At 60.0% G+C, this 26,458-nt stretch overlaps 2 protein-coding genes across 9 annotated transcripts; both read left to right on the top strand.

The window, feature by feature from the left end:
* Positions 1 to 1,066: 1,066 nt before the first annotated feature.
* ATP13A2 (ATPase cation transporting 13A2) lies at positions 1,067 to 17,105 on the top strand. 8 transcript variants are annotated; one of them, XM_072883821.1, is made up of 30 exons: positions 1,067 to 1,159; positions 6,590 to 6,663; positions 6,920 to 7,087; positions 7,481 to 7,539; positions 7,683 to 7,794; positions 7,902 to 7,981; positions 8,480 to 8,557; positions 8,823 to 8,892; positions 9,323 to 9,457; positions 9,711 to 9,777; positions 9,881 to 10,012; positions 10,194 to 10,361; positions 10,451 to 10,561; positions 10,674 to 10,720; positions 10,826 to 11,014; positions 11,095 to 11,301; positions 11,472 to 11,585; positions 11,732 to 11,888; positions 12,233 to 12,353; positions 12,579 to 12,703; positions 13,350 to 13,510; positions 13,651 to 13,865; positions 13,944 to 14,079; positions 14,292 to 14,371; positions 14,592 to 14,744; positions 14,879 to 14,975; positions 15,119 to 15,342; positions 15,566 to 15,717; positions 15,801 to 15,973; positions 16,162 to 17,105. In XM_072883821.1, exons 1-30 carry the CDS (start codon positions 1,150 to 1,152, stop codon positions 16,330 to 16,332), a joined length of 3,786 nt encoding a protein of 1,261 aa, XP_072739922.1. In that variant the 5' UTR covers positions 1,067 to 1,149; the 3' UTR covers positions 16,333 to 17,105. The 8 variants fall into 8 exon arrangements, with proteins under 8 accessions (XP_072739922.1, XP_072739926.1, XP_072739923.1 ...); XM_072883820.1 differs by lacking the exon at positions 1,067 to 1,159 and adding an exon at positions 1,556 to 2,893 and having other exon boundaries at positions 7,905 to 7,981; XM_072883819.1 differs by lacking the exon at positions 1,067 to 1,159 and adding an exon at positions 1,557 to 2,893.
* Positions 16,424 to 26,278, top strand: MFAP2 (microfibril associated protein 2). Its single transcript, XM_072883827.1, has 11 exons — positions 16,424 to 16,647; positions 17,399 to 17,685; positions 19,050 to 19,228; positions 22,946 to 23,034; positions 24,185 to 24,274; positions 24,706 to 24,732; positions 24,809 to 24,895; positions 25,110 to 25,151; positions 25,355 to 25,442; positions 25,544 to 25,617; positions 25,897 to 26,278. The coding sequence occupies exons 2-11, from the start codon at positions 17,596 to 17,598 to the stop codon at positions 25,998 to 26,000; spliced, it is 870 nt and encodes a 289-aa protein (XP_072739928.1). The 5' UTR covers positions 16,424 to 16,647; positions 17,399 to 17,595; the 3' UTR covers positions 26,001 to 26,278.
* Positions 26,279 to 26,458: the final 180 nt, after the last annotated feature.

Raw genomic sequence — 26,458 nt, 5'->3', positions numbered from 1 at the left:
GAAGAGTTGGATGGAAACGCAGCAGGGTGCAGAGGAGCCGAGGGCAGCCCTTCGCTGCTTCGCCTGTTGCCACGCTGGCTGAGGTTTTTTCTGTTCTGATAACAAAATCCGCTTCACGGAGGAAGCACGGGCTTTACCCGAGGCACATCCCAAGCAAACGTTGGCTTTATCTCCCTTCCTGTGAAAGAAAACAAAACTCGTTTGTGCAAGGATGGGTACAGAGGGGAGAACGTTGGCTTTTTGGCTGCAGCTGAGCGTGGTGGTGGTGGGCAGGGGCAGCCCTTCGTGCAGGTGCTGGGTATTGCTGGCAGTGGTTGTGCAGCAACTGGAGCCCCAAAAAGCCGAGCTTTGGCTGGAGGGGTTGGTGTGAGGGTGTTACTGGGCTCTGCACCTGCTTATCGGTTCAAAATCCCCCTTGCTGCCACTTTCCAAGAGGGAGGGAGTCTTGCTGCAGCGGGAGCTGCGCACACCCCCCACCCCGGGGGAGTGTGCAGGGGTGTGCAGGAAGGGGGAGAAAAGGGGGGGTGCAGAGCCCTTTTTGGGGGCAGAACCCCCTGCATTTCCTTGCAGATGTGGGGGTGCAAAGCCCTTTTTGGGGGCAGAACCCCCTGCATTTCCTTGCAGATGTGGGGGTGCAGAGCCCTTTTTGGGGGCAGAGCCCCGAGCGTTTCCTTGCAGATGTGGGGGTGCAGAGCCCTTTTTGGGGGCAGAACCCCCTGCATTTCCTTGCAGATGTGGGAGTGCAGAGCCCTTTTTGGGGGCAGAGCCCCGAGCGTTTCCTTGCAGATGTGGGGGTGCAAAGCCCTTTTTGGGGGCAGAACCCCCTGCATTTCATTGCAGATGTGGAGGTGCGAAGCCCTTTTTGGGGCAGGACCCCGGGTATTTTGTTGGGGGGGGGTGCAGCCCCCCCTCGTGGGGCAGAGCCCTGCTCGGAGGGGGTGCAGAGCCCCGTGGGGATGGCAGCACCCGGGGCGGTTCCTTGCTCTTTTTTTTTTGGGGGGGGGGGGCTGGGGGGGGTGGGGGGTGGTGAAGGACTACAAGTCCCAGCAGCCCCCGCGCGCCGCCCTTCCGCCGCGCGCCGCGAGCTGGGTGCGCGCGGGGCTCCGGCCCCGGGGGGCCCCGCACCCCGGCCCACGGGTGACGCCCGCCATGAGCTCAGGTCAGGGGCCCACGCGTGGGGGGGGACAGGGTGTGCGGCGTGCACGGCCCCCGGCTCGCATCCGGCAGCTCCGGGGTTTGCGCTGCCTGCGTGGCCACAGGGGGTTTGCATCGTGCGTGGCCCCACGGTTGTGTTTTGCGTGACCCCCGGGGGTTGCATTGTGCGTGGCCCCTCGGTTGCATCGTGCACGGCCCCCCGGGGGTTGCGTTGTGCATGGCCCCACGGTTGCATTTTGCGTGGGCCCCGCGGGTTGCACTCATCCCCCCCTCAGCCGTGCCTGTGCGATGGGTTGTGCAGGACGGGGAGGCTGCACGCAAGGTGCGGGGGGGGGGGGGGGCAGCCTCGCTTTATTTTGCTTTATTTTGCTTTATTTCCCCTCCAGCAAGGTTTGCAGAAGGAGGAGCAGGGGACGGTGCCAAGCGGGGTGCTGCCCCCTCCCTGGATCGCAGATTTGGGGTGGGGAGCGCGGTGATGTCCCCCAGCACCCCTGCTCCCCTGCCTGCCCGGGGTGCTGTGGGTCTGGAAAATGCTCTGTGAGGCCGCGGCCACCCAGGTTCGTGCTTTTGCTGTCGCGGGATGCTGCAGCCTTTAGCCGAGCTTCGCTACGGCAGAACTGCCGTTTGCTTTGCATCCCGTCGGGACGCGAGCTCTCGGCCTCGCTCCCGCCGACATCGGTGTGTGAGACTCTGCGCTAAGGCGTGCGCCGATTAATCCGTGCGAAACGTGGGGAAACAAAACTTGGGCGTCGCTGTGGGATGCTCCGAGAGCACCGAACCCCACGGCTGAATCCCTGCAGCCCGCCGGGTGCTGCTTCCCTGCAAGCAGATTGCTCCGACTCGGCGTTTGGGGAGGCTCCGAGCTTGTCGGGGTCTGCGGCTGGAGCAAAGCATCCCTTTGCGGCGTCCTACAGTCGATATCGTGGAGACGGGGGTGGATGTTACGGTTGCAAAGGACCACGTTGCCTTTCTGACCCCATGAGCGGAGCAATCCCGGGGTTTTCTGGCACCGGTAAAGGATGTAACGCGATGTCGGGTAATGCGATGTCGAGCCTTGAATTGGCATCGCTGCTGACCGCAGCGTGGGCTTAAAGCTGAGGCCTTTGCAGGGTCGAGGCTGGCAGTGGGAAAAAGGCATCCCAGGCGTTCAGAAGAGGCTGAGAAATGCGATATCGCACTGGAGAAAGCATTCGAGGTGCCCTGCATCCCTCGCGTCGGCAGCGTTTCTCATTCCAGGGCATACGGAAGTGGCTCAGCCCGTGCGACCTTTGCCTGTTTCCTTTCAAATTTGCCCCGGTCGGTGCAAAGGAGTTTCTCGAAGGTGGCGCGGGGGCGAGAGAGGAAAAGCTTTGTGGTAGGAAAGGGAGGAGTGTGACCGCGCGGTGGCCGGCTGCCTGGCGGAGGGCTCTTTGTGTGCCCGGCCTCGGCTCCGCAGGGCTTGCCCGGCTGTGCCGTGGCCATGGTCCCTGCCACCGTGGTCCCTGTCACCGTGCTGACCCTGCTCAGAGCCCCTCAGACCCCCTTCGCTCATCTTTTGCTCCAGATCTGCAGCGTAGCAGCACTCGGGGGTTAAACCTCACTCCTTTTTTTCCCTGTGCTGCTTAATTTAAGGGTACCCAGGTTTAAGGCTGCCAGCCTGGGAGGGTGGCTCGAGAGGCAGGAGATGCTCTAATCCTGGCTGAACACACCAAAACAGGGATGGACTGCGAGGAGCACAGCCCTTCTCTCCCAAAGGGAGGTAGGAGCCCTCTATTTAACCAGAGTTTGGGGAAAATGTGGGGTTTGGAGTTAAACAACCTTTTTTCCCCCCCTTTTGCCAATGCTTGCCCAAGCAAGGATGCTCTCTGAAGCCACTGGGCGCTTTCTCCAGCTTGGCAGGTGGTTTTGGCGTACGGCGAGGTCTTGCAAAACCGGGCGCAGGAGAGGTCAGGGCGATGCCTGCCTGGGGTGGGGGAGAAACCCGCCTTGCCGGAAGGGTTTGACCGCCGTTGCCTCAGTCGGTGTCGTCAGCACGTGGCGAAGCAAACGCCGGCCGTGCTGCTGGCTTCCTCCCCACGAATGACCCTTCCCTACCAATCCAAACCAAAACCAGTTTGAGGTGGACAGGGCTGCTGGGAGGGCACCTCATGGACAAGGACTTTATTTTCTCGCCTATCTCGAGGGTTTGGTACATGAGAGCGATTCCCCGGGGTTACCGGCAACGGCAGAGCCTGAATCCCTGCCTTCCCCGTCCCCACCTTGTATCCAGCCCGTCTAGCCCTTTTGTTTCTTCCAGCCTTGGGGCGTTTTTCTGGCTGCGCTCCCCCTGCGGATGCCACGACGTCTGGGTAGGGGCAGGCTGCCTGGTAAAACACGTTTGCTCTGGTGGGCAGGGTGACGTGTTTCTCTCCAGTTGGCTCGCACGGACGAGTTTATGTTGGCTTGGTGGAAAGGGCAGGAGAATCGACACCATCTCATCTAAACCCCTGGCTGGGTCTGGGCTTGCAGCCGGCCGTGACATCTCCCATCCCAAACTAAAGCCTGAAGGCTGCTCTGAAAGATCCTCATGAGTTAAATCTTGGCCTACGTGACCCAAACGCCGTTTTCCTTTCCTTATCCCTCCTTCCATCCTTTTGTCTCCTCCTGATTTTTCATTTCTCTGTCTCCAAGGGCCTGGATTGACCTTGCCAGCCCCATCCCATCGACCAGACAGCACCAGACCTTGCTGGCTGGAGCAGAACCTCCCTGGGTGGACCTTCCTCTTCTTGCATGCAACCTCTAGCTCGCACGTGGGGATAGCTGGATGGGAGACGATGGAGGGATGGAAGGTGATGGAGGGAGGGAGGACACTGGTGGGGAAGCCCTGAGCATCCAGCAGGGACCACGAGAGCGGAGGGACATCTAAAAGTCCCCTTGGGGTTTGTTTGTTTTGAGAAAGGTGCCGGTAGAAGAGCTGTGGCTGCAAAATGAGCTTGTGGAGGTCTCTGGGACCAGCTTGCACCTGCTTTGGGGGTATGTGTGCTGCTGGGGAGAAAGGCTGCATCTCGGGGCAGAATCTCAGGGCGAGGACCGGCGCTGGCGTTCACAAACAGTCCCCAACCAGGGCTGGGGCTGCTTTGCGGAGGGGTGTTCAGTGCCGTGGGATGCGTGGGCTCGAGGTTTCCAGCTCCGCTTTCTGGTTGTCAGAGGGTACATCTTCCCCTGCTGGGACACGTGCTAGATGCCAGGGCGTCCTGAGCACCTTTCTCCCCGATTTTCCCCGAAACCTCAACAGCAGGGACGCGCGTGGTTCTCTGAAAGGTGCGAGACAGGGCACGAACTCGTCTCGGAGCCAGGCAGCTGCGGGGACTTCAGGCAGCGTTTTGGCTGTGCGAACCCGGCGTCAGCGGGGAATCGCGGCTCCCCTCTCCCCATTGCAAGCCGGGCTGGTGCATCGCCCACCCCTCCCTGAGTTTGCAGCCGCTCCCGGCTGTTATCCCCGCCTTAATCCCCCTTTAGCGGCAGAGAGAGAAGCAAATCTCTTCCCAGGGCTCTCCAGATGAGCTCAGGGGTAAAACCCCCCTACTTTGGGAGCCGGAGGAGGGACGGCCGGGTGCCCCTGCGCCGTGTTTGCCAACGAGGTGTGGCCGCTGCGCCACGATGCAAACTGGTAGCGCAGCTTCGTGGTGCTCTGCCCTCCCCTCCGCCGGGGCCCGATGCTTCCCGGACACGTCTGCCGGCAGGCAGGCGATGACGGCTGTACCGATCCCATCCCAACCGGGGACGGCTCCGCTTGCGCAACCGGTGGGGTAAGGCATGGTGAGTCAAGGCGAGAGCCCTTTCTCGCTCGCCATGTTTTGGGGAGCAGCCGGGATGGGAGCGGGAGGTGAGAAAACCCACGGCGACGGGGATGGGGTTGTGCAAGAGCCGCGGCTCTGCAGGACAGAGCCAGTTGCAGCCGGGCTGGTGCGCTCCTCCAAAAGATTTGCTGCTTACAGGATCAAGAAAGTCGTAATAATTTGGTTGTTGCTAATAATTTGGTTGTAATAATTTGGTTGTTCAGGCGGAGCGGTGGGCTCTGCTTCTTGCTACCCAGCCTGGTTTGGGGAGGTGCCAGAAAGCAAATTGGGTTGCTTTCAGGTTGTTTCGATACTTTCCCCCTCCTGCAAACCCTGCAGGGAAAAGCCTTTGTGCAAGGCACCCCCTCGCCCTCTCCTTTGTTCTGCTCTTCTGAAGGGCGGCACACGCTCCTCCTCGCCCTCCTGTGCCCGCTGCCGGCCTCCTTTAACCTGGAATCGATGCTTTTCGCAAGCAGCGGGGAGATCTGACGTCTCCCCTCCTCGCGGGCCCTTGGCGAGCTTTGCAGCCGTTTCTTTTGGCTCCTGGGAGGGCTTTTGTTTTAATAAACCATCCCCGGGGCTCGTACCCCCCTTCCCCAACCCAAAACTTCTCCCTTGGAGTGGCACCGGCCGCGTTTTGGGAGCTGGCTGCCCACTGGGTCGCTGGGCGAGATGGAGACCCTGTCCCCGGTGGTCATCAAAACCAGGGGATGATTTTAATTAATTGTTTTTGTCACCTGCAGACGAGCTTTGGGGTCAGACTGGGGAGCAGCAGGAATCCAGCTGGGGTGGCTTTTCCGGTGGCGGATGCGCGCCCGAGCTCCCACCCGGCGTATAAATCATTAAGCCTGTCTGGAAACCTGAACCTGGCCCAACCAGGAAATTATCTGCCGGCTCCAAGGGTGGGAACTGGCACCTTGGGTTGGCGTTTGTGCCACTAGTTATCTCCCCACTGCTGCTTTAAGATCCTGGAGTTGGGACGCCACGGTGTGTAATTCAGAGTGGATTTAGGGGATAAGGGGATTCAGCTTTGTGGGACGGAGGGTGATGATTAAAATCCCACCTGGGATGATTACGGTGATGCCTCCGGCAATCCCCGTCTCCCAGGCTGGGCATCGGGGTGCAGCGGAGACCGGTGGCAATCGGAGGTGCTGAGCCACGCTGGGCATCATTAAAACTGCAAAAAGCAAATTTTGTGGCCGCGTCCTCCGCGCAGGGGGAAACACAAGGAGCAAACAAGTGTGAAAAGTGGCTGGGAGAGCTCTCCCTGCACTTGACCTGGCTCCGCACCAGCCCTGCTCCCTTCCCCCGGCTGCTAAGCCGCTGGTTTTGTGCCAGCTTTTCTCCCTGGGCTCCTTTGGCATCGTTCGCCTGACCGTCACGTGCCGCGGGAGGGTGACCAGGCAGTGCTGGGGTGCCCCGTGCCCGCAGCGTCCCCCTGCACAGCGGCGGCGGCTCCGAGCAGCTCTGCCGGGAGCTGGGGTGGATGGCAGAGGGGACACCGAGTCCAGCCACCTTCTGGGACTGATCCGGGGATGTAATCGCTGCAGCTGGGACCCCATCACCATGGCATCTTCCAAATAACCCCTCGGATCAGCTCCCCTTATTTCCCCCCCCCCCCTTCTTTGACTTTGCAGACAGCAGCAGGCTGCTGGGGAACCAGCGGCCAGGGTACGGGACGCTGCAGCGAGACGCCGATAAATCCTGCATGGTAGGTCCGAGGGCTTCGCCGCGGGGAGGAAGGCGCGCTCGGGAAGGGTTGGCACAAAAGCCGTGTGTTATCTGCAACACCGGCACGAGACGGGGGTTTTCCAGCCCCAGAGCTACTTGGTTGTCACCTGCCTGGTGTTAAATCACACCAGGTTGCTCAGGGCTTTTATCAATTTAGGATTTAGATGCTTGATAATTATAATTTCAGTTTATTTTATAAATAAGCATCCCCGTAAAGGTGACCTCCTTTCTTCCAGGAGGTCACGGGCTACCAGACCAAGACGTGGCGGGTGGCCCTGTGCCACACTTGCTCCGTGCTGACGGCAGGGCTGCTCCTCGTCCTCTTCCACTGGAAGCCGAGCCTGGAGGTGCAGGCAAAGTGCAAGCCCTGTGCCCTTGGCCAGGCCGACTGGGTCATCATCAGAGTAAGTCCCCGGAGGGGTCCAGGGCACCCAAGGATCTGAGGTTGGGCTCTGCCACTGGCTTCCCAGAAGGGCCCTGGGCATGTTCCTTGCTGCTTGTCACCCTCCCCTCCCTAACTGTGTTTGACATCTCCTTTCACCAAGCAATGCGCTACCCCAAAGCCAAATTATTCCAGGAATAATTATTATTCCTGGAACAATTTTGCGCTTTCCCCTTCCTTAGCGGCCAGCCTGGCTTTGTATTTCTCTTTATTGTCCCTGAAACCCAGCCGTCACCTGGGACGGGTGGCCGGGGACTCCCTGCCTGCTTGCAGCACTGTCCCCGTTTGAAGGAGCAGGGGGGACACGCAGGGAGCTCCCCATTTCCCCCTGCTCAGACCCGTGCCTGTGTTTTAGGACCGATTCGGACAGTGCTTCACCACCCGCGTGCGCACGGAGGCGCTGGGCGAGGGCAGGTGAGCCGGGCTCATGGCCGTGGCCCCGCGGCCATGCCGGCGGGCAGGGGCTCGCGTCTGCTTTTGGCTTTGAGGGAGGGGGGCGTTTGCAGCAGCGCTGGTGGATGGGCAGGGACTGACCCCTGGTTTTCCACCCCGAGCAGCCTGGAGCATCACCCCGGGGCCAGGCTGGAGGACCGGAGGACCAGCATCGCCATCGGCGTGTCGGATGAGGAGGAGAGCCGGGACACCATCCAGCTCCATGAGAAGGAAGAGGTAATGCCAGCGACTCTTCCCACCTCCGCCCCGTAAATCCTCTCTCTTGGCGTGGGCTGCCCTCGTGTCCCGCTAACACCTTATTTTTTCCATCCTGCTCTGCTCAGAAGAATGTCTTGCGGTACTATCTCTTCGAGGGCATGCGCTACATCTGGATCGAACGGCGACAGGCATACTGCAAAGTCAGGTATTTCTCTGTCCCTTCTGCCACAGCAATCCTCTCTGCATCTCTCTGCTGCTCTCCTTCACCCCTCAGCCCCCCAGAATAATCCTGACCTGGCTGGAAGTCGCATAACCGCACCGGAGCTTTTCTCCACGCTGCAAAGCCTTTGGAGACCATCCCTGGGGCGCTGGGTCGGGGAAAGCTACGGCTCTCCCCCCAGGTTGTTGATGTTGCCCGTCTTTGTGGGCAGAGGAAACCGGGCGAAGTAGTTTGGCAGCTACCCCGTGCCGGATGGTGCCCACCGCGCTGTGCCGCTCGCCGCTCTCCGAACTGTGCCCCTTTTGTTCCCGCTCCTTGGCGGCCGCGAGCTGCGGCGGATGCCGAGGAACAAGATGCTCTCCCTTTCCCAAAGGGGGGTTTTTTTGTCACCAAGGACTTGGACGGGGTGTTTGTTCTGCTGGGCCAGAACGGTGCTGATTTTGACTCCGTTTCTCCATTTTTCTTTCCCCTGGGGCTTGCCAGCGTCTTGGATGAAGGCTGGACCTGCGCAGACCTCCACCTCTGCCAGGCTGGGCTCAACCAGCAAGACCACAACACCAGGTAGGGACCTTGCAGCTTCATGGGACACCCGGAGAGCGTGGATGAGGCCTTTCCAGGGGCTAGCACATTCTGGAGTACGTTGTTTTTCTTGCACCCAGACCTCAAAACAGAGGATTGCCGGTGTGCTGGGTTGCCCTGGCTTGGCTTCTCCACGTAACCGGGCTCCTGCGGAGGTCCAGGCAGCGTGAGGGTCCCTCGAGTTGGAAATGCAGCTTTTCCCTAGCAAGCATTTGCTTCCCTCTTGCTTTTTCTCTCCCCTTTGCAGAAGGAAGATCTACGGACTGAACCTCATCGAGGTGCCAGTCAAGTCCTACGCGAGGCTGTTGGTGGAGGAGGTGTGCATCTACAGGCCGTGCTTCAGAAGAGCGAGTTGTCCCGGGGCAGATCCTTCCCCTGCTCCCCATGTCCCTCACTGCAAGTGTTTTGTGGGCCCTTCCTCTCTGGTGGGGAGGAGAGGACTTTAGGAGAAGCAGCTTGGGCAGAGCTGGTAGAGCTGTGGAGGGGACCCGTCCTGCCTCTTAGCTCAGACAGGGGCATCCCCAGGTAGCTGCAGAGGTGGCTGAGCATCCTCAGGAGTAGCGACCGTAAGCAAAGCTGGGGAGGACGGAGGGTTTGTGAGAAGGCAGCTAGTCCATCGCCAGCCCCAGGGAAGGGCCAGCTTCTCCTCTGCGTAAGCAGTTGTCCCTCAAGGAACCTGGAGGTCTCACGATGGGCTGGAGGAAGCTCTCCCCCCCAAACCTGCTCTCTCTCCTTGTTCCCTTCCAGGTGCTCAATCCCTTCTACATCTTCCAAGTGTTCAGCATCGTGCTGTGGGTCTGCGATGCCTATTACTACTACGCTGCCTGCATCTTCCTCATCTCCACCATCTCCTTAGGGTTGTCCCTCTACGAGACAAGGAAGGTTGGTGGTGGGTGTATTTGGGACAAGCAGCTCTAGTGGAGTAGCCTGTTTCCTGATGCTGTTTGACCTCTGTGCTGATGCTGAACTCCCTCTGAGCCCAGCTGGGCGAGGACAGCCCATACTCCAACGGTGGGGCAGGTTTCCTTGTCCTTCGTCCGCAGTCCCGAGCCTTCGAGACCTGTTTTACACGGATGCTTTGCTGTGCTTTTTTGGGCTGCCCTTGGGTGGCTGCTAACCGCTCCCTCCCTTGCAGCAAAGCGCCACGCTGCAAAACATGGCCAGGATGTCGGTCAGTGTCCGAGTCCGTCGCCCCAGCGGAGGTGAGCGTGATGCCCGCGACGGGCAAAGGCTCCAGGCACGAAGCCGTTCCGTTCAGGACGGTGCCGGGGTGACGTGTCTGAGCACGGCCGCGCTCTTTTCCAGAGGAGACGGTGGTGAGCTCCGCAGACCTGGTGCCGGGCGATTGCATCAGCCTCCCTGCGGACGGGATGCTGGTCCCTTGCGATGCCGCGCTGCTGACGGGCGAGTGCATGGTCAACGAGAGCATGCTGACGGGTGAGAGCCCCGGCACCCAGTGGGCTGCACGCCTCCGCCGCCCCGGCTTTCGCTGGGGATTTTGGGGGAGAGGACGAGCCTCGTGTCTCAGTGGCCCTACGGCAGCCCCTTCCCATCCAGGCCGGTTGGATCCTGGCCACCCAGGGTGATAAACCTCCCTCCATGATGTTCCTCACCGCAGGAGAGAGCGTGCCGGTGATGAAAACCCCTCTCCCGGCCGGCAGCCAGGCAGCCGGCACCATCTATTCCCCCGAGGAGCACAGGCGGCACACGTTGTTCTGCGGGACGCAGGTCATCCAAGCCAGGTCCTACGTGGGCAGAGAAGCGCTGGCCGTGGTGACCCGCACAGGTAACGGCATTGAAGGGAAAACTAGGATTAAGTCACGTCCTTTGGAGCGGTGACTTTGCACGTGCCTACCTTCTGCCCCTCTCCCACAGGGTTTTGCACGGCCAAAGGGGATCTCATCAGCTCCATCCTCTACCCCAAACCCGTGAGCTTCAAGTTCTACAAGGATGCTGTGAAGTTCGTCCTGTTCCTCGCCGTCCTGGGTACGTCTGAGCGTGGAGGCATGGCCGGGAGCAGCCGAACTCCTCTGAAATGGTTGAACCCACCCTTCGTCTGTTTTGCTTTGTAACCGAGCCCATTCTCCCTCCCACGCAGCTTTTATCGGCACGCTGTACAGCATCCTCATCTTGGTTAAAAACCAGGTAGGGTTGTTGGAGCTGGTGAATCCTCGAGCACAGGCTGGTGCTGCGGGTGGAGATGGGTGAGGGCTGTCGGGATGCCCACCCCTCTTCCTCCTCGCCTGCCAGGTCCCCGTGAAGCAAATCATCATCCGTGCCCTCGACCTCGTCACTGTCATCGTGCCCCCCGCTCTCCCGGCTGCCATGACGGTGGGCACCATCTACGCCCAGAACAGGCTGAAGAAACACGGCATCTTCTGCATCAGCCCTCCCCGTATCAACCTCTGCGGGAAGATCCGCCTGGTTTGCTTCGACAAGGTGAGTCTTGGGCAGTGCCGTGGGACCGCGGTTTCCAGGACTCGGGGGACTGGCCTGGACCCACCACGCTCTCCCCGCAGACGGGAACCCTGACGGAGGAAGGTCTGGATGTCTGGGGGGTGGTGCCACTGGAGAACAACCACTTCATGCCCATCGTCCACGAGCCCCGCTGCCTGCCCGCCGGTCCCTTGCTCTACTCCCTGGCCGCCTGCCACACCATCTCGCTGCTGCGGGCACAACCCATTGGGGATCCCGTGGACCTCAAGATGGTGGAGTCCACCGGCTGGGTAGGACAAGCAGCGGGCAAGGCTGTGTATCTATAAAGAGGGAGGTGGCAGGCGTCTTGCTCTGCCACGAGCGGGGGTGTTTGAAACCGTCCGTGGGCTGCTATGGGGTGGATGGGGCTTGGGGCTTGCAAGGCAGGGCTTTGCCATCTCAGCATCTGCCTTGGTTTCAGCGCCTGGAGATGATGGAGGAGGAGGAAGGTGAGCTGCCCGCCTTCCAGCACTTTGGGACGAAGGTCTTGGCTGTGATGAAACCTCCGCCCGAGGAAGAACAGCCACGAGACAGGGTAGGTCTCGTGGACCGGAGTGGCTCAGGTTCCCCAAGTCACTGGGTCTGCTCCCTCAAAGGGTGCTTGTGCTTCACAGCCCCTGGAGAGCTTGTACCTCCCGGAGTTCCTGCCCGGCCCTGACACCCGCTCCCTCTCCTCCGCAGAAGCACCGGTCGCCCGTGGGGATCCTCCGGCGTTTCCCCTTCTCCTCCTCCTTGCAGAGGATGAGCGTCCTGGTGAAGCTGCCTGGCGAAGCCTCGGCCCGTGTCTGCGTCAAGGGTGCGCCGGAGATGGTGGCCAGCCTTTGCAGGAAGGAAACGGGTACGTGCCGGGGGACGGCGGTTTGCTATCGCTCCCCAGCTGAGAAGCGGCTGGTCCTGCTGCTCCGACGTTTGTCTGCATCCCTGCAGCTCATCGCCACAGGGGGTTATCCTCGGTGATGCTGCGGGGCGGCTCCCAGAGGGACGGGGCTTTGGCTTAGCTCCAGTCACGTGGGGGGAAGGAAACAGGAGCCAGAAGACAGGGAAGGGGCTGGGAGTCTGGATGAGCATCCAGAGCCCTTCAGTCCTTTGGGAGCTTGAGCCCCGGCCCCCCTTGCCGGGTCGACGCAGCCCGGGTGCGTTCAGGACCCGTTCTGACCTGGCTTTTCCCCTCCCGGCTGGCAGTGCCCCTGGATTTCTCCCAGACGCTGCGACACTACACCACGGATGGCTTCCGCGTCTTGGGTCTGGCTTGCAAACCCCTGAGCACAGTGACCACCTTCGAGGAGGCCCTGCAGCTCCCCAGGTTGGTGCCAACAACTTCTTTCTCCATTTTAGATCTCCTTTGCTCTGAGGGTTTCACGGGATGCTTTGCTTGCCCCGTCCTAGCAGCCTGCAAGGAATTAAACCCTACCCCATACTAAGGCGGCTGCTGGCTGCCCCCCAGATGGATTTTTAGCTGTTTATACCAATTGATCCACTCTGCCTCCTGTTGAAGACGGTTGTTGAACGGCTCGTTGTATCCCACCAGGGACTCTGTGGAGAGCAGCTTGACCTTCCTGGGGTTCCTCGTCATGAAAAACGTCCTCAAGCCAGAGTCCGCGCCCGTGATTCACCTCCTGAGGAACGCCAACATCCGCCCCGTCATGGTGACAGGTGACCCTGCGGAGGGGAACGGGAACGCCAACGCCGGGCTCGGGGAAGAGATGGGACACGGATGACCCTTGACGTTGTGCGAGGGGTGAAGGGTTTCTCCACCAGCAATCGGTGGCCTGAAGCAGCTGGGCGTCACGGCGAGGACTCCTGGACCCTGTTTTTGTGCATCCCCGCTACTCGTTTGCATTGCCTTGCCGGGGGGCTCACAGCAGGCAAGGTGTGGAGGGGTGCAGGCTGCTTTTTCATGGATGCACGTGAACCCACAGACCTGGAGCAGGCGGCTTAAACAGCAAAACCGCTCACTGTCTCAGCGCTGATCACATAAATATCGATGTTTCGTGGGCAGCCTGAGCTGCACAGCTAACGGGGGGGACGTAGGAGTCGCCTTGGGGTGTTTTGCAGCAAGGCAAGCAGCGCTGCCAGGGTTTGAAGCTGCTGCCTTTCTTTGGGGGAGGGCAGAAAGGAGATTTTGGAGCTCTCCCCCCTTTGGTGAAGCAAAGGGACCCCCAACGTGGCTGTAGTGGCTGGGAGAGGAGATGCGTCGGGTTTGAGCTGCTCTTCTTGGCTTGCAGCCGTGCGAGCCCCTGCCAGCGCTGGCCGGCAAACGCCGCTCGTGGTTACTCAGCCCCGCTGCCTCTCGCTGCAGGAGACAACATGCTGACGGCCGTCAACGTGGCCAAGGGCTGCCGCATGGTGGAGCCGAAAGAGCGGGTGATCTTCGTCAACGCCTCCCCACCCAGCCACGACAAACCCGCCGCCCTGAAATTCACCCTCGCCGAGCACTCCCAGGGCGAAGAGCAGCCGGAGGTGAGTCCCCGGGCGACGTTTCGGTGGGTTTTGTAAAGCCCGAACTGCCAGTCACCTTGCAGGACTCTCTTTTCCCAGCATCGTTACCCTTAGAGGCAATTATGGGTGCGACTCTGCCCCTTATTAAATGCCTCCTTTAGGAGAAGATAACCTGCTCCTGTTTCTCCCCGGGAGCACACCAGGCTGGAGCTGATGCTCCAGACGCCCTCATCGGATGCAGCCTGCACCGTGCTGCTCAGGTCCTGCTCCAGGCTTGGCACGAAGGGCTCGGTCAGACAAGCTTTTTATCCAAAATACCATCATTTATATGCCTGACATTGAGGTTTCGGGGAAGCTGCTCTACCTCCTGCTCCATGTGGGTTGAGGATGCCGGTTCAGACCCTTGCCCAGGGGCTCAGCAGGGATTTGAGCGCGAGTCGAAGCCCTGCTGCAGAAAAAGGAGTTGTTTTCCTTGGCAGGGTCTGCACCAGCGGGACGGCTGCTTCCTCCAGCCGCAGCCCTGCCACTTCGCGCTGAACGGCAAATCCTTCGCTGTGGTTTGCGAGCACTTCGCCGACCTGCTGCCGAGGGTGAGTCCGACGGCAGGGAATCCTGCGGCAAGGTTCACCTCGCCGGGGCTTTTTGCTGCAGCCTCACAGCTCCAAAACAAAATGCCCCGAGGGGTTTTTTTTCCCGGTGCAAGATACCCTCTGCCCTGCTGAGCTGGTAAAGCTCAAAATACCCAGGTACGCAGGGATGCAGGGTGCTGTGACACGAACACGGAGCCTTCCCTTCTTTGCAGATCCTCATCCGAGCCACTGTGTTCGCCCGCATGTCGCCTGACCAGAAGGCTCATCTGGTGTGCAGCCTGCAAGAGCTCAAGTAAGCCCCTCCAGCCCCAAGGGATGGGGGACGGAGGAGGGCAAGGGGGTTAGTCCTCTGCCCCGAGACACCTCTTGTGTGCCGGAGTGGTCGGCAGCTGCGAAATCGCATCCTGCCCTCTCCCAGATGTGGGGTTATGCTAAATACAGGGGTGCAGCCTTGAAGACCCAGGGTTTTTCCCCCATCCTCTCATGAAATACCGCATCCCTTCTCGCCGCAGCTACTGTGTGGGGATGTGCGGGGACGGCGCCAACGACTGCGGAGCTCTGAAGGCAGCTGACGTGGGCATCTCGCTGTCGGAGGCGGAGGCGTCGGTGGCCTCGCCGTTCACCTCCCGCATGGCCAACATCGAGTGCGTGCCCACCGTCATCCGGTGAGCTGGTGGGAGCCATGTGGTGGGGGATAAAAACCAAGGTGGGGGTCTCACGAGTGCCTCTGTCCCCTCTTTGGGACAGCTCGTGGAAGGGGTGTTGTGGCTGGTGGGTGAATCTCTCTTTCTCTCTGCAGGGAGGGCAGGTGCTCCCTGGTCACCTCCTTCAGCGTCTTTAAGTACATGGCCCTGTACAGCCTGGTGCAGTTCGTGTCCGTCCTGCTGCTCTACACGGTCAGTCCCGCGGGTGCCCGAATGCCTGCGATGCTCAGGGATGCCTTCAGGTCACCTTGTCACGGCTGGGTTTTAACCCGTGACCCTTTCCCAGCCCCTCCACGGGTCCTCGCAGCTGCGAGCGAGTGGTTTCTCCTTCCCAGATCAACACCAACCTGAGCGACTTCCAGTTCCTCTTCTTCGACCTGATCATCACCACCACTGTGGCAGTGCTGATGGGTCGGACCGGTCCTGCCCAGGAGCTGGGAGCGGAGCGTCCCCAAGGGACGTTGATCAGTGTCCTCGTGCTGGGCAGCCTGCTGCTCCAGACGGCTCTGCTCATCACCGTGCAAGTCCTCGGCTACTTCGTCACGGTCTCGCAGAGCTGGTAAGGGGCCTGGCTTCACGTGGGTTTAGCGATGGGAACAGCGCAGAGGATTGCAGCGAAGCCCGGGTGCTTGTCCTTGGTCTTGGCCACCGCCAGCTGGCATCAAGGACGCGTCCAGCCACCTTGCAGCGAATGGCTCATGGAGAACAAGGGGTCGGCGTTTAGACCCTCTCCTTGCCTCTCGCTTCGTCTGACCCCCTGCCTTCTCCCCTGCCTGGCTCAGGTACGTGCCGCTTAACAGCACGGTGATGGCTCCCCAAAACCTGCCCAACTATGAGAACACGGTCCTCTTCTGTGTCACGGGCTTCCAGTACCTCATCCTGGCCGTCGCCATGTCCAAGGGGTACCCATTTCGGGAGCCGCTCTACACCAACGGTGAGGATGATGCCGGCCACGTGGATGAAGAGAGACATCAAACCTTCATCCTTCTCCTGAACCCTCTTCCTTCTCACCCTCAGTGCTCTTCTTGGTAGTCCTCATCATCCTTTTTGGCCTCATGATATGGTTGACCCTCTACCCTCTGGGCTTCCCCAAAACCCTGCTGAAGCTGCAGGGCATCGACGACTTCAGTTTCAAGCTGCTGCTGCTGGGGATCGCCGCCCTCAACTTCTTTGCCGCCTTCGTGCTGGAGGTAGGTCAGCCCAGGGTGGTCGCTGGGCACGAGGGACGCCTGTCGTCCTTTTGGGTCTGTCTGAGCAACCCCTTTTCCAGGAGCCGTGGGCACGGAGGGAGCAGGGCTCACCTTGGCATCGGCTCTGCCCTTTCCTTGAGGTCCACAGCCTCCCCAAAACCTGTTCTCCCCCCCCATCTTTGCTGCAGACTGCCCTGGACCACGGCTTGCTCAGCTGCCTCCGCAAGCTGCGCCGAAAGAAAGCATCCAAGAAGCTTTTCAAGAGGCTGGAGAAGGAGCTGAGCCAGCAGCAGCCGTCCTGGCCGCCGCTTAACGAACCGCTCTTCGCTACACCCAAGATGTCCATCGCCGTGAGATAGCACGCGTCGGGCTTCCCTCCTGCCTGCTCTGCAGGCAAGGGCTGCCTACCGGCCCTTGGATGCTGTCGTTTATTTATTTATCCTGGTGAATCGAGGCATGCGGCGGGCAGCCTCCTGCGGGGAGACCCTCAACATCGCAGTCGTGGATCCGCACGTACCGGTCCCGCAGCTGTGGCCGAGAGGAGGAGGTGCTGGAGAAGCAACCTGGGGGAGAAGGTCCAGAAGAAGAGGAGAAATGGTCCAGCTCAGCGCTTGCTCCAGGACCTCTCCCGCTCCCCTGCCGGCCTCGGACCCGTCTCCCCGCGCTGGGCACTGGTACTGTTTTGTGGGGGGATGCCACCTCCCTTTTCCTCTCCTGGCTGGTCAAAACCACCGAGAAGAGGGTCCCTGATCTTCTCATGGCGAGGGCACCCTCCCCAGCCTCGTGTCTCTGCTCACTGTGAAAAAAACCCCCTCCGCCTTCCCCCGCAGCCGCCCTAGATGTGTAGGAACTGTTTACAGACCGCCCCGTCCCCAGCTTGCCAAGGATGCTGCTCCATCCCCAACGCCCAGGGACCAGCCACAGGCACCCTCTCCGCTTGCAATGCTCCTGCAGAGCACTTCTGCTTTTGGACGGGACCTTTGTAGCATTTAAAAAACCCAAATCTCTTTATTTTTTAACTCTGCTCCAGTGCATCGAGGCGTAAATGCAGTCGGGAGAGTGACATACCGCTTTTGGTTTCCGTATGGTGCTGTCGTGAGTGTTGTCTAATAAATTAACACTATTTTCTTGACCGCTTGCTTGTGCTGCCTGGCGTGGATGGACTGCTTGGGGCCGGATGGCATTGACGGCGCGGGTGAGTATCGGATGGAGTAGGGGAGCAGGTGAAAGAGGTTTTAGGGTCACCTCGTTCCCCATCTGGGCTGGAAGATGCTGTCCTCGATGCCCCAAAGCAAAGAGTGAACCCAGGGACGGCACCGCTGGGAGTTCAGCAGCCCAAACTGAGCGTCAGCGAGTGAATAACCCCTGAGCCTGTTTCCAGCTGGAATTTCCTAGAAAATGATAATAATTGCTGGAAAAACTCAGGTGTCCTCGCCAAGACTGCAAAACCTCGCTCCTTCAACGGAGGAGAAGCCGGTAGATGGAGATGCCGCATCCCGAAAGGGGAAGAGCCGATCCCCGGGGAGGGGGATGCGCTGTCTGCATCGCCCTCCAAGGGTTTTTCGGTCGCCTCCGAGCCCGGCTCTTGGATTGAAGGCTGGTTCTTGCGGGGACTCGCCTGCATGGAAAGTCTAAACCCCTCCGAGCGCCAGCGGCGCCTCTCTGCCCTCCGGGAGCTGGGGATTAGATCAGGAAATGAGGCACAAGCAGAGGTAAGAGGTTTCCTGAAATCCTAGCCAAGGCTTGAGTTATTAAACCAGGCTTCCTGAGCTTAAAAAAAAAAAAAAAAAACAACACACACAACCCTCGGAGATTTTTGCCTGTGCTTGGCAATTTTAAAAGCAAAAGGGACCCGGGTCCCTTTGCACCTCGGTTTCCCCACCACCACCCCCAGCGTGTTTTGCTTGGCTGGTTTTTGCAGGGTGTTCCCAGCCTCAGGGGGTTTTGCAAAGTCCGTTTAATTATTAACAGGCAGCTCCTGCCCTTAGCTGGAGGTTAACAGGGCTGGGGACGAGGACGATGCTGGATTTCGGAGCAGGCAGGAGCTTTCTGGGAGCAGCTATTAGATGTGTTTGGAGCGGTTTGGGTGGTTTTCTCCATCCTTCAGACTGGAAAACCAGGCTTGATAAGAGATGGGAGCACCTTAAAAACCCCTCTGCTTCTCCTCCTAGCCTGAAACGGTGTCTTCTCCTCGGTTTTGGAGCAGTCAGACCCCCTCCTGGCTGCAGAAATGCTCATACCTTCGCGCAACTGGTTTGGGCTTGGTGCAGTGGGGCGCAATGGGGCGCAATCCTGCCCCAAGGGTGAAAAACCTCCGCCGTCTCCTCCCCGTTGCTCATCCCTGTCCCCGTGCATGCCGCCGGCCGTCTCCAGAGAGTTTCTCCCTCCATCCCAGCCCTCGAGCACCCTCCATTTGCTCCATTGCTGGTTTTGAACATGCCTAAAATTTGCAGGCTTTTAACCCCCAGTGTCGGGCTCGGCGTTACCGCCAGGCTCGGGGTTTTAGGGGAGCATCCCCAGCCTCGCCGGGATGCAGCCAGCGTCCTGTGTCCTCCGGAAAGCCGCCAGCGAGCCGGGGGAAAGAGGGCCCCACGGTCAGCAATGCTGGCTCCGCCGCCGTGCAGGGGCTGCAGATCTGCTCCAGCATCCTCAGCCTGGGTGGGAAAAAAGGGGATTTTTTTTTTTTTCTTGCCTCCATCCTGGATTAAAGCTTTAAATCTGCTGTGGGGTTGCAGCATCCTCGCTGCTCGGGGAGCAGATGGAGCGCTGATGCCAAGCTTGGAGTCAGGAGGGGTGATTGGGATCCCAGGATCCCAAAGTTTTGGGGGTTTATCCGAGATCATAGAGCAATGCCCTGACACGATCCTTTCATCTCGCCCTCCAGCAGCACAAAACCCAGCCTAAACCGCGCTGGCGTGCTCGGCGCTGCACAAAATCCTCCTCTCCCTTCGCTTTTACAATCAATTTAAAATTCATCCGGCTGGAAAAAAAACCAAAACAAACCGTAGCCCTGACAACCAATGCATCGATATGCGCTTATTGATTTTTTAAAATTATTATTATTTTTTCCCCCTAGCAGGCAGCAGTTCGGGAGGAGGAAGGGGCCGGCTCAGGTGTGGCATTAGGACCCAGCGGAGCCCCCATGTTGGAGGTAGGAGTGTGGGGTTTTTTTAACTCTCATTTCGGAGTTTTTGAAAGCAGAGAGAAGAGACCAAGGCGGTGGGCAAGGGCAGGACCAGCTCTAACACCCGAGCGGTAAGGACCAGGGCAGAGACCCCCGCCCAGCCCCCTGCACCCCCGGGCGGGATGCTGGGGACCCCCCCGGCAGATGGGGCTGAACCCCATCTTTGGGGCTCTGCAGAGTGGCCTTAAAAACTCCCTCGGCCGGGGCAGGCGAGCTCGCAAAAGCTGTTTTCAACCTTTTAATCTTATAAAAAGAAAACCCACCTTATTTTTGGGGTGCTGAAGAGCCCGCGGCCGCGGGGGGGGACCCCATCTTTGCAGCCTGACAGCTGTTCTAGTAGGTTTTTAACCACTTCAAGAAGTCTAAAAATACCCTAACGTCTGAAGGAAGCCGTATTTTTTTTTTTCCATCCTGGAAAGAGGCTGTAGGACAGGGATATTTTAATATTTCTATTTATCCCCCCCCTGGGGGGGGCCGGGACCCTAACGAAAATGCAATGTGTGAAAATGGGGATGGGGGAAAGAAGTTTTTTACCTTTGGTTGGGGGCCAAAAAAAATTTGAGTCCTTTCATATTCCCTTTGTTCTCCCACTCTCTGGCAACTGGAGAGCTTAAAAAAAAAAAAAAAAAAAAAAAAAAAGAAAAGAAAGGAAAAAGGGAAAAAAAATAGCTGGGGGAGGGGGGAAAGGCTGGGGGAAGGTGGGGTTTAGCAGAATGAAAGGGAGAGACTGTGGTGTTCTTTCTTCGGGGTTGATTGTTCCCAGATGTGCAGTTGCAAAAACATCTGGCGCGGTTGGAGTCGCCGGACCCCTGCACGGAGGGGAGAGGAGCTCGGGGGGGCACCTCGGTCCCTCCCGGGCACCTCACCGGGTTGCTTTGGTGGTAGGAGAAGCCAAAGGTGGGGAAGGAGGAGGAGGAGGATGGAGGATGGAGGATGGAGGTGGCCCCGTCCCCTCTTTGCAGACCTTGGGTTTAAGGACGATGTCACGGCGACCCTCAGCATCGCTCCCGGCTGGGTTTGGAGGTGGCGGCGGGCGCTTCGGTGTCCTCCGTCGGGAGGAGAAGACATTGGCATCGCCATCGGGGGAAGACGTGACCCGTCTGTCCCCGTTCCACAGCCAAACCCTGCGAGCTCGGTCCAAGATCTCCAAGTCTGGGGGGAATTCAGGGGGAATTAGACCTCGAGAGAAGCCTTGGGCGCTTGCAGATTGCTTTGGGGAAAAAACGGGGCTGGCAGGGCAGGTTAATCCTGAGACGTGCGGTCGTGTCCTTGGGATCGCTGGAGCAATGGGAGGACGGCTTGGGATGCCTCCGGAGGTGGGTGTCCACCTGGCCCCAAGCTGTCCCGGGTGGGATACGAGCCGCCGGGTCAGGGTGATTTGGGGCCGCAGGACACTGGCGCTGGCATCCCACAGGATCCTGGCATCTGGAGAACCAACAAAGGTCGGGACGGGCGTCTACAGCCCCTTTCTGCCACCTCGAGGTAGCCCCAAACCCCCCAGCCCCCTGTAGCAGCCCTGTCCTGCCCAGGACCCAGGGTCTCCCAAACCCAAGGTCTGCCAGCAGCCGCTAAGGCTCGATAAAGCCTCCCGGAGCGCTGCCAAGCGCCCGCCAAGCCCAGAGCCGCACGTTGATCTGGCTCATCCCCGCGCAATCCCTTTTATCCCAAAACACACTTGGCCTCGGTTAAACCCGGGTCTGGGTCTTCCTTCGCCATGGGAAGCAGATGGGGCTTGCAGGGACCCGGGTCCCACCAAAGTGCGGCCGTGGGTTGGTGATGGAGCGCTGCTGGGCGCTTCGTTTGGGACCACCAAACTCTGACTGTTGGCTGAGCTTGGTTACCTGATCCCAGCTCAGGCAGGGACCAACTTTCTGGCTTTCCCAAAGCTGGGGAGCGTCTGGAAGTCAGTTGTCAACTCCAGTACCTGCCAGCCTGGGGATGGAGGAGGATGTGGTGCCTAGAAGATGTAACTATGGTGGTGGTGCAAGGGCATGATTGCTAGAAGATGCAACACTTTGGTGATGGTGAGGACATGGTGGCTAGAAGGTGCTATGCCTTGGTGATGGTGAGGACATGGTGGCTAGAAGGTGCTACACTTTGGTGATGGTGCAGGATGTGGTCACTGGAAGGTGCTGCACTTTGGTGATGGTGCAGGACGAGGTCCCTAGAAGATGCTGCACTTGGTGATCTTGAGGACATGGTGGCTATAAGGTACAACGCTATGGGGATGGCGCAAGACGTGGCTCCTAGAAGGTGCTGTACTATGGGAATGGTGCAGGACACGGTCCCTAGAAGGTGCTATGTTTTGGTGATGGTGAGGACATGGTAGCTAGAAGGGGCAACACTATGGTGATGGTGCAGGATGTGGTCACTGGAAGGTGCTGCACTTTGGTGATGGTGCAGGACAAGGTCCCTAGAAGATCCTACGCTTGGCGGTCTTGAAGACATGGTGGCTATAAGGTACAGCACTATGGTGATGGCGCAAGACGTGGTCCCTAGGAGGTGCTACGCTTTGGTGATCTTGAGGACATGGTGGCTAGAAGGTGCAACACTATGGGGATGGTGCAGGACGTGGTCCCTAGAAGGGGCAATGCTTTGGTGATGGTGAGGACATGGTCGCTGGAAGGTGCCACGCTCTGCTGATGGTGCCGTCAGTCCCATTGACCCCCCCTTCCCCAGTGTGGTCTTAAACCCAGCAAGGCCCGTGCTGTGCTGGGGCTGGAGCTGTGTTCCCATCCTGGGTGCTGCACCCAGCTGTGGCTGAGCCGGGAGCCGGGGTGGGTGCCCGGGTGCCTCCTGGCCGGGGGGGCTGATGTTCCCCCTCAGCAGGGCCGAGGTACCAATGGGTTCGGCTTATCTCCACCCGTGCCTCAGTTTCCCTGCTCCGGCAGCAGAGCCGGGGGTGCCAGGAGGGGTTCCCCATCCCTGCGGCATCTCGGCGTGCCGGGAATGCCGACGTGCTTTACCCCGACAGCCAAACGCGTTCGGTTGAATTTCGAAGGAGTTTTTTGGGAGAATTTCTCTTTTTTCCCCCAGTTTTCCCCCTGGAGCTGGCTTGGGACGAGGGGGAAGGGCAGCCGGCGTCCCTGCCAGCCCGCGCTGGGGAAGGGGGCCCGGCTCACCGGCGGCACAGCGGCCTTGGCCCGTCTCCCCGCCGGGGAAAGCAGACGCTCGACATGCAAATCGCCGCTTGGAAAGCGCCAAGGAGCCGCGAGAGCCCGAGGCTGCCAAACCCCAGCGCCGGCGCGGGATTTTTCTTGAAAGCAGTTTTTCCCGCCCCAAATCTCCACATCCCCTTGGATTTAGGGGATGCCCGAGCAAACGCAGCATCCCCCGGCGGCAGGGACCCCCAAAATAAGCCCTTAGCCAAGGAGCGGGGCTGAAAACGCCGGGAAAGGAGCCCCAGACCTCCGGCTCGTGGGTCTGTTATCGCCGGGGGTGTCCGGATCTCTTCCCCCATGGCGGTGATTCAGACATCCCAGCATTTCTCATCCCCGTCCTGCCCACGGGATATTTCAGGGCTTGGTCCTTGCGATTCCCCCAGGAGCGCGCGGTTGGGGGCGGGAAGCCCAGCCTGCCTTTTTTGGGGAAGTTTCTTTATTTTTTAGGGTTTTGGGGTTTGGTTTTTTTTTTGAGCCAGCCCCTGGGGCATCTCAGGCAGAGACGCGAGGGGCATCGTGCTGGGGGGGGGCAGGGAGGGGCTGCTGCAGGGGATGGGGAACCGAGGGGTTTGGGGGTCGGCGGTCCCCCTCCGCTAACCCCCCTGTGTTTCCCTCCGCCCCATCCAGACTCCTCCGGCTGCATCCCGGCCCGCGCTGCTCCTCCATCGCTGCCGTCAGGATGAGAGCGGTGGGGCTCTTCTTGCTGTGTCTGCCAGGTGAGTGCCCCCCCCTCGGGGGTCCCCAAGGCGAGGTGACACCCCGTTAAAGCCCAGGAGCTGGCCACCACCCCCAGTGATGCTTGGGTGCCTGCAAGCATCACCTCATCGCCTGTTATACCCCAAAATTAACCCCAAACCCCAGCGTAGGCTCGTATTTAGGCTGGGACCGGCTCTAGGTTGGGGGGTGCGGAGGGTGCGAGGGGTCTGGCACCAAGCGAATCCCTCCTGCTTTGGGGACGTCGAGGTGGCACCATGGGGTGGCACCAAATTGGCACCTCGAGACCGGGACGACATCCAGAAAAATTAAATTTGTAATCCCCTGGGGGGCTGGCAAAGGCGGGATGGAAACGAGGAGGGAGGTGACAGACCCGGGAGCCTGGAGCCAGGAAAACTTCGGGCAAAACCAGCTCGGCACGAAGGCGAGCGAACAGATGGAAAACATTAAGCAGGCGAGGCTGAGGGAGCCCGGGGAAGGGGGGCAGCGCGGGGGGTAGCGGGCAGAAAAGATAAGTCCTCTCCCGCAATCGTTCCCGGCAGCGCTTTGCCCGCGGATGCCGCCTCTTGCAAGGATGCGGAGGGATGCGGCGGCTGGGTGGACCGCGGGGCATCGCGGCCTGTCCTGGGGATGGGTCCCTGCTGCGCCCCGGGGACGGGGGGTGACCTGATCCCCCCCCGAAGCATCCTGCCTGCGTGATCACGTCGGCTCGTTCAGTTTGAACCCCGTTTGCCCCCCTGGATCCTCGGCGGGTTTGCTCCCGGGGTGTCCGCAAGGGATGCGGGGGACGCCCTGGTCCCCCGGGTACCGGGAGCGTCGCTGGGGTCAGCTGGGTGCCGGCCCCTTCTCCGGGTGGGGTTGTGGTACCCGGGTGCCGCAAGACATCGGGGTCGTCTGGGATCACCCCCGGCTGCACCCGGGTGACGTGGGAATCCTGGGCCGGTGCCGGTCCCCCGTCAGCGAGCATCCCGCTTTCCTCTCCCTCCGCTTCTCCGGGCGGCGTGCCCCTGCTTGAGGACGGCTATGGGACGGTATTTTGGAGGACGATGTGAAGCTGGAGAGGGGGATGCGGAGCAGGGAACCCCCAGTCCCCGGGCCGGGGGTGGCCGTGCCCCTTACGGCGATGCCTCTCCCCCCGCTCTGTCTCCCCAGCAGCGCTCCTGGTCCAGGGACAGTACAGCAGGTTTGAAGGCATCACCTACCCCGAGCCGGTGCAATATTCCCAGTACGACCAGCAATCAGGTTAGAGCACCCTGAACTGCGAGGGGCTTCGCCCACCTCTCTCCCCGCTCTTTTTCCTTCCTTATTTTGCTTTTTCTGGCCAAATACACATCGGTCTGATGCCTCTTTCTGCTTTGATACTCTTTGCTCCATCCTTTTTCCCCTGCCACTCAGATTTCCAGCCTCCTCCTAACACCTTCCCTTATACACGTGCCTCTCCTTTCCCCTTCCTCACGATGCTCATTATTTATTAAGCCTTTATCAAGCTTATAAAAACCCTGGTGGGATGTTGCCCAGGTTCACTCCTGGGGTGGCTGGAGGGTGTTTTCCCATCACTCAGACCGGCTGCAAAATTTTGGGGAGCTCATTGCCAAGTCCTGGCCCCGATGGGGTGTGTTTTCTCCCTAAAACCCATCCTCAGCCTCTGCTCTGTTCTCTGTTTAATTCCCCAGAAATTCAGGATTACTACGACTATCACGGTAAGTGGTTCCCCTGCGGGATGGGGGGGGGGTGTCAGGTTTTTGGGGTGTGCCCGCACTGTCTCTCTCCTTGCAGATGTCACCCCCCGTGCCCCCGAGGAGCAGTTTCGGTACCAGTCCCAGCAGCAATCCCAGCAGGAAATCGTGCCGGCCCCGACCCCAGGTGGGTGGCAGCCGCCGGCCCCCTCCCCACCCCACCCCAGGGCTCGGGGTCTCCATCCCTCCCTGCACCCTTAGCCCAGGTGTGCCCCCCCCGGAGCAGCTTCACAGGCGCCAGCGTAAGGATGCTCCAGCCCTAAAGCCCGGGGAGAGGGCAGCGAGATGCTTGTGCTCCATCCCTAAATTTGCTCCCCCCACATTTTGCTCTCCCCCCACAGCTGCTGCCCCCGAGACCGAGCCCACGGAGCCAGGACCCCTCGGTGAGTGCTTGTCCCCGCTCCTCCGTCCCCGGGGGGGTTCATCCTCCCTTGCAGCCCGGCCGGGGTGAGGATGTGCCGCCGTGCTCACGCCCAGGGCGAAAATTACGGTGGGGGGAAGGCGTCGAGTGGATGCTGAGCCCATCCCCGGGGCGTCAGGCCTCCCCCCGTGGATTTCCCAGACCAGCTGCCTTTTCTCCTTGCAGACTGCCGGGAGGAGCAATACCCCTGCACCAGGCTCTACTCCGTGCACAAGCCCTGCAAGCAGTGCCTGAACGAGATCTGCTTTTACAGGCGAGCGAGGGGGAGCTTCCCCAAAGCCCCCCGTATTTTGGGGACCCCCTCTGCTTTTGCACTAAACCCCCCATCTTTTTTTATCCCCCCTCCACATCCAGCCTCCGCCGGGTTTACGTGATCAACAAAGAGATCTGCGTCCGCACCGTGTGCGCCCACGAAGAGCTGCTGCGAGGTAAGGGGTGGGGGGGGGTGCACCCAAATTCGGGTCATCCCCATTCGGGTCACCCCTTTTCCCATGGTGGGGGGGGGGGGCCGGGAAATCCCAGTGACCAAACGTTGCTCCGGGCATCGCTCCGCAACCAGCAGACTAAACTGGGATCCCATTTTGGGGGGGCTGAGCAGCATCGTGCAGCACCGTCATGTCCCCGTCCCCGTGGGGGGGGGGGTCCCTGGCTGCTTCTCCCTGTTTTTCCTACACCCACGGATTATTTCTTTCCCGCTATCCCCGCAGCCGATCTCTGCCGCGACAAGTTTTCCAAGTGCGGGGTGATGGCCACCAGCGGGCTCTGCCAAACCGTGGTCGCATCCTGCGCCCGCAGCTGCGGCGGATGCTGAGCTGGAGGGGACCCCCCTTCGCCGGCCGCGTCCCGGGATCCCAACCCCTTCCCGTCCTCCTCTCCCGGTACCCATCCCGCTCCAGATCCTCACCGTGGTGCTAAAGAAACCGTGCATGAAAGAGCATAAAAAAAAAAAAGTCCATTTTTTGTGCACATAATAATTAAAAAAAGGGGGGGTTATTATTTTTATTACTTACTTTATTATATTGTAAAGGGGGGGCGGCACAGCCGCCCCGTTTTCTACGTAGAGTATCCAAGAGATAAAGCGTAAGGGTCGCTGTGGCTCCCGACTCGTTTTTTTGGGGGGGATTCTGATTTTTTTGGGGGGATTCTGATTTTTTGGGGGGAATTCTGACTTTTGGGGGGCAGACGTCTGATTTTTTGGGGTGTTTTCCAATTTCTCAGGGGGGTTTCCGATGATTTGGGTGATTCCCAGCCATCCGGCCCTGGGCACAG

This window comes from Ciconia boyciana, chromosome 19, assembly GCF_034638445.1.
Source record: "Ciconia boyciana chromosome 19, ASM3463844v1, whole genome shotgun sequence".
In the NCBI taxonomy this organism is placed as follows: domain Eukaryota; kingdom Metazoa; phylum Chordata; class Aves; order Ciconiiformes; family Ciconiidae; genus Ciconia; species Ciconia boyciana.
The sequence above is the reverse complement of the archived record's forward strand: the minus strand, read 5'-3'. Positions and strand labels throughout refer to the sequence as shown.

Excerpts from the sequence above, each read along its gene's own strand:
- ATP13A2 (XM_072883819.1), top strand. The coding sequence starts at position 2,854 with ATGGACTGCGAGGAGCACAGCCCTTCTCTCCCAAAGGGAG. Across the intron at positions 7,795-7,901 it reads AGCTCCATGAGAAGGAAGAG|AAGAATGTCTTGCGGTACTA; the intron begins GTAATGCCAGCG and ends TGCTCTGCTCAG. Across the intron at positions 9,458-9,710 it reads CCCTCTACGAGACAAGGAAG|CAAAGCGCCACGCTGCAAAA; the intron begins GTTGGTGGTGGG and ends CCTCCCTTGCAG.
- MFAP2 (XM_072883827.1), top strand. The coding sequence starts at position 17,596 with ATGGAAAGTCTAAACCCCTCCGAGCGCCAGCGGCGCCTCTCTGCCCTC. Across the intron at positions 17,686-19,049 it reads GAAATGAGGCACAAGCAGAG|CAGGCAGCAGTTCGGGAGGA; the intron begins GTAAGAGGTTTC and ends TTTTCCCCCTAG. Across the intron at positions 24,275-24,705 it reads CCAGTACGACCAGCAATCAG|AAATTCAGGATTACTACGAC; the intron begins GTTAGAGCACCC and ends TTAATTCCCCAG.